The sequence below is a fragment of the Centrocercus urophasianus genome, unplaced genomic scaffold (assembly GCF_019232065.1).
Source record: "Centrocercus urophasianus isolate 14NV4802_14NV808 unplaced genomic scaffold, USGS_Curo_1.0 seq_26, whole genome shotgun sequence".
NCBI classification, from domain to species: Eukaryota; Metazoa; Chordata; class Aves; order Galliformes; family Phasianidae; genus Centrocercus; species Centrocercus urophasianus.
Genome location: NW_024884822.1, coordinates 10,946,953 through 10,956,497, shown reverse-complemented (window position 1 = coordinate 10,956,497; position 9,545 = coordinate 10,946,953). Strand labels below are relative to the sequence as shown.

The 9,545-nt window shown below is 61.5% G+C and overlaps 1 protein-coding gene across 1 annotated transcript in view; it reads left to right on the top strand.

Moving 5' to 3' along the window:
• The window catches only part of SYNPO (synaptopodin), a 15,290-nt gene extending 5,829 nt beyond the window's left edge, over nucleotides 1-9,461 (top strand). Inside the window, exons 3-4 of the mRNA XM_042826591.1 lie at nucleotides 3,724-6,068; nucleotides 7,572-9,461. Of these exons, the coding sequence (XP_042682525.1) occupies nucleotides 3,724-6,068; nucleotides 7,572-8,294 (3,068 nt within the window). The 3' untranslated portion in view covers nucleotides 8,295-9,461. The remainder of the gene's footprint in view (nucleotides 1-3,723; nucleotides 6,069-7,571) is intronic.
• Nucleotides 9,462-9,545: the final 84 nt, after the last annotated feature.

Below are 9,545 nucleotides of genomic sequence, written 5' to 3'. Positions count from 1 at the left end.
GGGGGGGGGTTTGAGAGGGATGCGAGGAGCTGGGGCTGCGGGGAGCCGGGGGTGCCCGGCGCTGCGTGGTGCCGGGGGTGTTCCCTGCTGCGGAGCCGACTGGGGTGCGCTGCGCTGCAGTTGTCTCTATAGAAATGAGTCCCACGCGTGCCCGTGCCTGTGTCCGTGGGTTGGGGTGGATCGCATCTCTCAGCTCTGCATCTCTCCTTTCATGCACTCTCCTCTCCACGGGCAAAGGACACACCAGGGCCACCGCTTTGCCCCGGTCCCCTTCTTGCTCTGCCTTGGGCACAAGCAGTACCCGATGATGTTCCCAGTGGTCCCATACCCAACCCCTACTCCACTTTCCCTCCAGTGGGAGATGGCAGCCCTATGACTTGCTGCCCCACGCTTGTGGGGTGATTTTAGGTAGAAATGGGGCAAGTTCGGGTGCTGAGGGCCAGGCACAGCCAAGGCACGGCTGGGAGCCAGGAGCAGCACAGGGCAGCGGGGAGAAACCAGCTCCAAATCCAGCAAAGCCCTCATGGACGGAGCGCAGGGAGAACTTGCAAGCGAATCGAATTTTCTCGCTGTGCCAGATTTTGTTGCTGGCAGAGGAGAGGCCCCGTGCTCTGATCCTGCCTGGCAGCACAGGGCTGCTCCACTGCTCAGCTTGGGGATTCTAGGGTCTGTAGGGCCAGCACTGATGGAAACTTCATGGAGCTTTTATACCAGGAGTGCTGGAAGCTGGGAATGAGGCAGAAAATTGTCGTGTTTTAATCTCTGCATGTCAATTGTTCCCAGCCAGCCAGACTGCCTGCCTGCGCTACCCTTCTTGTTTTCCTGGCAGCAGATTATTTGGGATAACTGAGAGCTGGAGGGAAGAGCAGACTGAAATGTGTGCATTTGTGTGCTCTGCAAAAAGCCCCGCACAGCTGTAGTTCAGGCAGAGGGCCAGCTGGCTCCCCTGCCCCAAACCTGCTCCGTGTCCAAAGCCCTCAGCATTTGGGTGCAAACAGTGGGTTCCCCATCCCCAGCACTGCCTGGGGGCAGCTGGGGGTCTGTGCAAAGGTGGTGGAGTTGAGGTTTGTTATCTTTCTCTTGGCCTTGGATGCCCCTCAGCTCTATAGGGCCGGTGCTGGCCATGGAGTGACATCCTCTGTGATGCACCTGTGTGAGCCGGGAGTGGGGCTGGGATGCAATTCCCCCATCTCTACCAGGACATCTCATTGTCACACCCAGACCTGCACAGGGACAGCCCCCACCTCACTGTCTTCTGTCATTGCTGTGTAATCCCACGGATGTGTTTCACCCTTCATCCCTGTGCGAAGAGACCCAGTGTTGGCATGGAGAGCTGAGCTGGAAGGAGGGCTTTTCCCATCTGGCCAGGAAGGGAGGGCTATGAAAATGCCTTTCATCACACTCATCACCCTCACTCTGGAGGAGAGAGCAGAGGGAAGGCTGACAGATTGGGAAGAGGTTGTTAAACATCGAGCTTTGGGGCTGTTGCTGGAAATACAGCAAGTGCCTATGTAGGTCAGTAGGTGTACATAGGTACAGGTCTGTATCTATACGTACAGAGCTACAGGCTGCTCTGGCCAAGGTAAAGTGCACTGCACTGATACGATGCTCAAGGTGCCCATGTGGCTGGTTGCACACACAGGATCCCAGTGATGCTGCACCTCCTTCTGCAGGATCACAGCGCTCAGGGACGTCCCTGCCGTGGGGTCAGAGTGCTGGCGGGGCTGATTCATTGCTCTTGGAAGAGGCTGGGACACTCAGGGGTAGGAGACGTTTCCTTCCCAAACGGCAGCCCGATGGCGAGCGGCGTGGGAAGGAAGGAAGAGCCACTCAGCCCTTGGAGCTGAGCTTTGGCCGGGGCTCCATCAGTGGCCAGAAGCCGGTTCTGTGCAGGACCACTCTGTGAGGTCCCAGTGCTGGTGTGGGGCTCAGCCGGCAGTTAGCCAAAGCCAGGACTTCCCTGGCCAAAGGCCGAGTCATCCCTCCAGCTCCGCGGACACCCCCACAGCCCCCCGGTGGCTATTAAAAGGCAGTAGCAAGAAGGAGAGGCTCCAGAACAGCTCTGCTGAGATCTTTGCTTCATAGGCGGCCCCGGCCTCCAAGGATGCTTGGGTCGGAGCGTGAAATGAGCAGACATCTGGAGCCTGCGGCTTGTTTCCCAACAGCTCCTCAGCCCCGTTTCCCCACTTCTCTACAGTGAGGGCGAGTGGAGGAGCGGGAGCCGCGGGGCTGGCGGCCCTCCAGGCAGCCCGGCCACAGGAAGCCGCTTCCCCGCTCTGTGCCGCCGCCAAAGCAAATAGAAATGTCGCATTCAACAATGCCGGCTGCGGACGGGGAGAGCTGGAACGCCCGCTGCGGATGGGCTCGTCGCTTCCAGGAGGGTTTGCAATGGTATTTCTGCCTTTTTCTCCTCTTGGCACAACTAAATCCCACTGCTAGGCCGCCCTAAAGCTTGGCGCGTCCATCCTTCTCCTCTCTGGTTGGTTCCTCCAGGCCGGCCGAGAGATGAGCGGGTCAAATGGCTGCAAACATCCTACAGATGTGACTACGAGGGATGGGCGGATGGGATGGAGGGTGATGGGGAGGGGATGCCCAGCTCGCAGCAGCTTTCTCACCCCACCACGAGCTCTCTGCAAGGATTTGGCTTAGTCATTCATCCTTTCCTTTGCTGGTAGGCTGAACCATCGCTTAAAATATCCTGGAAGGCTCCCAAGCAGCACAGAAGGCAAGAAAATGAAAAACACATGAAGGGAAGGGGAGTGGACGCTGCCTGCGCCCAGAGGAGCTGGGATCGGCCACCCACCTCTGTCCGGGTGTGGATGGGGCCCTCGTGGCAGCGTTCCTGGGCACGATGCGTGGACCCCGTTGTGAGGAAGGGAGCTGGGGGCTGTTTGGTGGCACTGCCCTTCCCAGTGGCCATGGGCGTTTCAGGGCACGCTCATAGGAAATGGCTCACCCCGAGAAAATGCGTTCCCGGCAGCTCCACATCCTCTCGGTGTTTGGGAAGGGTTTTGGCCCTGACCTTTTGGCCAGAGCTGGAGGAGCCCGGCGGCTCTCGGAAGACTTTCAGCGCAGTTAGCAGACGCGCGGCCGGCCGCTTTTAGCACTTTTATAGGCTCCGAAGGAATGGGGCTGGCGCGTTGCTGCGGGCTGCGTGTCGGGTCGGGATCCTGCCCAGCTCCTGTCGGCTGCTGCCATCTCGTGTTGCTGCGCACGTACTTGCCGGGTTCACACACACCGGTCCTATGGCAAAGTGATGAGGCCGGGTTCGCTCTCCTGCATTTCTGGAGCTGTGCATCATCACGTGGGGAGAGGGCTGGGGGGATGCTTTCCCTGCCCCTGTGTGTGTTTGAGCCACGGGCTGAAATCCTGTGAGCTGCAACCTGAAACCTCCTGAAGCCTTTTGAGAAATTCCTTTCCAATACGGTCACTGGGATCAGTGCGCAGAGCCCAGGGAGATAAACTGTCCTGCGGAGTGAGACGCAGGGACGCTCCCCTCTGCCCTGCTGGGTGGGAGGAATGGTCCCATCTGCCTCACGGTGGCTGTCTTCTGGGCTTCAGAGGTTACTCCCAGCAGGAACATGTCTATGCAGCACTAGGCAGCACACCCAGCTGCAACAAGGCTGGGCTGGAGGGGAGGCATCCCTGAGTTCGGGGTGCTGGGGGCACTCCAAGGAGGGGCTGAGCGCTGCTAACCCCCTGCGCCTCTCTCTCCTCACCCAGGTCTCTCCCGCAGCTCCAGCCTCTCTGAGAAGGAGTTGAAGGAGGCAAAAGCGCGGAGCCGCAGGATCGTGGCACAGCTCACCACGGCACCCAGCCCCAGCTCCAAGGGCGTGCTGCTCTTCCACCGCCGCAGGCAGCGCATCGACGGGCTCACTGGGACTGGCACAGGGCATGGCACGGGGCTGCCGCTGAGCCTGGGGACACAGCGAGGGGACATGGAGACGGGCGAGGGGCACAGCAGCCAGGGGACGCTGGGGGAGAAGGAGGACGTGGCATCTCACCGGGAGTCCCCTACTGAGGCTCAGCAAGTCCCATTGAGTATCTACCTGAAGGAGAACATGGCACTGGCTGCTGCCAATGGTGTGCGCAAGGAGAAGGTGGAGAGTGAAGTGGGAGGGGTCCAGGGGACACAGGACAGCTTGGGGACAAGAGTAGACACTCCTGCCTCACCAGAGAGCGTGTGCATTCCTAAGCAGAAGAATGGTGAGGTGCCCAGTCCGCCTGTAGTGACAGCCAATGCACCCATGGGGACGGCCAGCATGGCCATGGGGACAGCCGGCACACCTCTGGGGACAGACAGTGTATCCATGGGGACAGCCACCATGCCTGTGGTGACAGCCAACATGACCGTGAGGAGAGCCAGCACGCCCATAGGCATGGCTAGTACACCTGTGGTGACAGCTAGTGCACCCATGGTGACAGCCAGCGTACCTACTGGTGTGGCAGTGGCCAACACAGCCATGGTGACAGCCAGTACGCCCATGGTGTCAGCCAACATAACCACAGGGACACCCAGCGTCCCCATGGTGACAGCCAGTACTCCCACTGGGACAGCCAGCATGCCCATAGGGACAGCCAGCACCCATATAGTGACAACCAGCGTGCCAATGGGGACAGCCAGCACACCCATGGTGGCAGCCAACATGCCGATGAGGATGGCCGAGGCAGCCACGGGAATGGCCAATGCACCCATGGGGACAGCAAGTCCACCCGTAGTGACATCCAGTGCACCGGTGGTGACATCCAACATACCCACAGTGACGGCCAGCACACCCCCAGGGACGGCTCCCCCAGCCACACGAGCACAGAGCGGGGCTCAGGGCAGGCAGTACTACGAGGTCCAACTCACCCTGGCCAAACCCAAACCGGTGAAGAACCGCACGGCGCGGCCGTTTGGCACCCAGACACCCCCTGGGCTGAGCCAGCCTCCGGAGCGAGACCCTGGTGCTGAGCCCCCACCACCCACCTATGCAGAAACGCTGGGCAGCCCACCCCCGCTCAGCAGGGTCCGCTCGCCCCCCACCTACTCGACCCTGTACCCCCCTGGGGAGCAGAAGGTGCTGCCAGGCCCCAGTTATGGGCTGGCGGCGGTGGTCCCCTTGCCCAAAACGGGCATCCTGGAGGAGTCGGCGGCACGTAGGGGCCACAAGAAGTCCATGTTCACCTTTGTTGAGAAGCCCAAGTTGGGCCCCAACCCCGACCTGCTGGATTTGGTGCAGAGCGCAGACATCAGGAAGAAGCAGAAGGAGCATGGGGATCCCGGTGCTGAGGATGAGCCCTTTGCTTTGGGGGCTGAAGCTGCCAACTTTGTCCCCGCCAGCACATCCAGGCCTGTGCAGGCCCTCCCGGTGCCCAATGATGCCCCAGCATGGTCCTCCTGCCTCAAGTCCCCCATGGTGAAGCCGAAGCCGAAGCCGCAGCCCAGCCACAACCTGAGCGAGGCCAGAGGGAAGGGGGCTGAGCTCTTTGCCCGCCGGCAGTCCCGCATGGAGAAGTTCATCATCGAGGCTCCCTCCCGGCCCGAGCTGCCGCGCTCCCCATCGCCCACCATGTCGCTGCCTCCCTCCTGGAAGTACGATGCCAACGCTTGCCTGTCACCCATGGTCTCCAGACACCCCACCAGGAGTCCCTCCCAGCCCTCCAAAACCCCCCCTGCCTCTCTCTACGGCAACAACCCGATGGAGAACGAAGTGGAGCTCTCCAAGCACCAGCCCTACCAGCTCCAGCCTTCGCTCTTCATCCTCTCCCCGTCCAAAGCTCCAGCGAGGTCCATGCCACCACCCAGACCCTCACCTCCCAGCTCTTACTCCTACCCACAGCACACCTCCTGCCCCACCTCCCCGCTGCCTCCGTCCCCCATTTGGCAACCTCCCACCACACACGGGGCCGCTTCCAGCCTTTTCCCCAGCAGCACCGGGGCTGTGCCCATGCCTCACGGTGCCGGAGGCGGTGGTGCAGAGCTGCTGCTGGCATCGCCGTGCCACGGGCGCTCCCCTCGAGCCAAGGGTGGCTTCCAGGCGCCTCGACCCTCCTACTCCACCAGGAACGCAGGGATCGAGCCACAGGTGTGGAAGCCTTCTTTTTACTACAAGTAGAGAGCGAACGTGGGCAGATGTTGGGCTCCCCTCCAGCTGGCCAAACCCTTGAGCATTGCACAGGGGGGGTGGTGCAGAAAGCCAAACCGACCTGTGAAAGGGGGACGAAAAATTGAAAGACAAAATGAAGTAGCGCAGTGGCTCCCAGAGCCCAACCCAAGGGCAGTGCTATGGGGTGAGGACGCGATGTTGAGCCCCAATGGGGCAATGGGAGCTGTGTGTCTGTGCCGAATGGGGCCGAGTCTGCAAAGCAAAATGCATGGACAGGAGCACGGCTGACCTGCAGCACCTCCGTGGCTTTCTCTCTTCTCTTGCCTGGAAACTTTATGGAGCTCTCTGGCTCTGCCTCGATCCTTTTCTCGCCTTCTGCACTTCCAGATCTCCGAACCAAAGCGTGGCCAAGGGGACATTCTGCCCTCCCACTGCACTGTGCCTGCTCCTGTCTCTTCTGCTGCACCTCTGGGATCTGTCTCTATTTGCTCTCACACCACAGAGAGAAGCCTCTTCCCCACCATGCAGGTGGCACTGGGGTTACGCTGTGGTCCCTGTACATCCCAGTGCTCCCTCATCTCCCTCCAGTCCAGAGGGGTGATTTGTTGCTTAGACTGATGCTGCTGTGCTGTGCCAGGCTCTCAGCTGCTCCGCCTGATCCAGCCTGGCAGCAGCCAACTGACAAATGCTGCTGCAGCTGGGCAGCTCAGTGCTGGAGTGGGCTGCTAGCAGGGCTGGCACAGCCAGGAGCTGAGGGACTGCATGGAGCTGCTGGAGCTTTGGAGGCATCTGCAGAGCCTGACAGCTCAAGCTCTGACCATGGGATGCACCAGCAGACGTGCCCCTTGCCCAGATGCTGGCTTCCTCACATCCTATGGGCACGTGCCAAACCCATCCTGCACAGCAGGAGGATGAGGTTGGGACAGGGAGGTGCCTGGTGGAGACAGGGAGTACCACGGGCTCTTGCTGCTCTCTGCATTAACAAGTTGCCTTTCAACTGTGCTTTTATTTCTCCTGCATTTTTCCCCCTTCCTCTTTCTCAATACACTCACGTGCACTATCAAACCTGTCTTTTCTCTTTCCTGCTGGCTCAGGAGGAGCTGCGGGGCGGCAAAGCTTGGCACCAGGGGCTCTGGTGAATCAGCACATAGTGAGACCCTGGATCATGCATGGAAACAGATGATCTTTAAGGTCCCGTCCAACCCAAGCTATTCTGTGATTCTGTATTTGGGTAAGAGTGATGGACTGTGGCTTGGCCTCCCTCCGTGGCTCAATAATAGCCCCATCTACATGGGCAGTGGCAGCAGGGCAGGGCAGAGGTGTCCCCGCGTGCCCACACCAATGGAACTTTGCTTCTGTCTCCAAAAAAAGCCCCCTGGGAGGGAACATTAGAGTTGCTCCCCTCTCACCCTTATTCCCCGTCACCGCTGCTAGGTCTCCAAGCAGTGTCGGGGGACTCTAACGCACTCTCTGTCCCCGCAGGAAAGGCGGCCGTCCCTCCCCGCGTCGCCCACCTGGACCCCGCGGCTGGCGCGGCACCAGGGCAGCCAGGACGGCTGGGCCAGCCCCATCTCGGTGCCCGAGCTGGAGCAGGGGCCGCCCCGGTCCCCGCCCTGGAGCGAGCGCTCTCTGTCCCCGCAGCGGCAGGACGCCGAGCCCCGCGCCAGCCGCCAGATGCAAGCGCGGCTCGCCAGGAACATCATCAACGCAGCCCGCAGGAAGAGCTCCTCTCCCAAACCCCCGGGGCCGGAAGGCTCCCGGCCCTTCACCCCCCCGGCCGTGGTTCCCCCCGGTTTGCCGCAGGGGTGCAAAGCCGCTGCCCCGCAGCGGGCCCGCAGCGTGCTGGCTGCGCCGGGCAGCCCCTCGCCGTCGCACAAATCGCCCCTCACAGAGGGGTCCTGTGCCTCCCCCGGGGTGTCCCGAGCCACCTGGGCAGAGGGCCGCCGGCTTCTGCTGCCACCCAGCCCGGCCGGGCCGTCCCCCACCCCAAAGAGCCCTTTGCCATCGCCGGTGGTGGGCGCACGCTCCCCGGCCAAGCGCTACAGCTCCCGGTCCCCGACGGACTCGGACGTCTCCATCGACTCCGAAGATTCGGGAACCAAGAGCCCGGGCATCCACAGCTTCAACCTGTGTCCGCGGGGCTGGAGCGGGAGCCTGAGGCTGAAAGCGGGGGGGCTACCGTCGGGGGCCCCCTGCACCTCTTAGAGCAGCCCCAGCTACGCACACCGCATGGGGTCGGGGCAGCCCCCGCGGTGCTACCCGTGGGATGGGAGACAACGCCCTCGGTGCTGGTCCCCAGGCACGGAGAGGCTCTGGGCTGGGGGTGCACGGGGTGGCCTCGTCCCTATCAACGTATCTCCGGGGTCAGACACCTCCTGCCTGCCCACAGCCCCGTGGCTCAGAGCTATTTTTACCACCCTAACCTTTCAGGGCAGGACTGCGTGCTCAGCACTGGGCACAGGGCAGCTGGCAGTGGGACCATCCCTGTGCACAGTGCTGGGGGGGCACAGCCCGGCACCCCACGGCTCAGCTTTCTGGGGGTGGCACAGCACGGTTGGGGCACCCTGCCCAGCCCTGCTTGGCAGCCCGGCTGCTTTCAATTGAAACCAGATTTTGGGGGAGGAGAAGTGAATATTTTATCCTCCCCACCTCCAAATCTTCCTCGCTTTTATGTTTTTTTTTCTTTTTTCACTTTTGATCCCCTCCTGAAGAATGTCCCCTAAATTCTTCCTTAGTGATAACGAAGATATCCAGAGTTATTTATTGCCATGCCAAGGGGACGATGGACATGTTGCCTCCCACTGCCCGGGCAGAGGGGGCCAACGCCCACCCCCGTCATTGTCCCCATCCCTGTCCCCATGGAGGGACATGGTAGGGACGGAGGGTAGTGCAACGGGGGGAGATGAAGGCATGCAGAAGGCAGAAGTGCAGGTTGCAGAAGGCTGGGAGGAGGTCTGGATGCAAGTGCGAGCGTTTAGGGACAGGTCAGTGTCTACATGGGAGCTTCCCTGCAAGAGGCTGAGCTCCCTGGAGCACAGCAGCAATGGTAAGTGATGGGGGGTGATGGGGAGAGGGGGCAACGGAATGGGCACAGTTACAGGGCAGAGCCTGGGGAGCGAGGCAGGGAGAGCTAAGGCGGCAACTTCAGGGAACCGGGAGGGTGCAGCCCTGGCACCAGCGAGAGCAGCAAAGGAAAAGGGGGGTGGTACCAGGGCACGGTGCCTCTTAGGGGAGCCCCTGTCCCCCTGCCCCTTCCCCTGGGACACACTGTGGTAGCAAGCATCTTTGTCCCCTGGGTTCTGCAGCCACCGCGCCCCGCCTGCGCCACGCACATGTATTGCCAGCTCAGAAATAAACTGCCGCTATCCCACCCGCCTGCCTGCCTGCTTCCGACCGTCCCCAGGTGCCTGAGTGCACGCAGTCACCTCCTGCTCACAGCCACCACCCTTGCCTGGG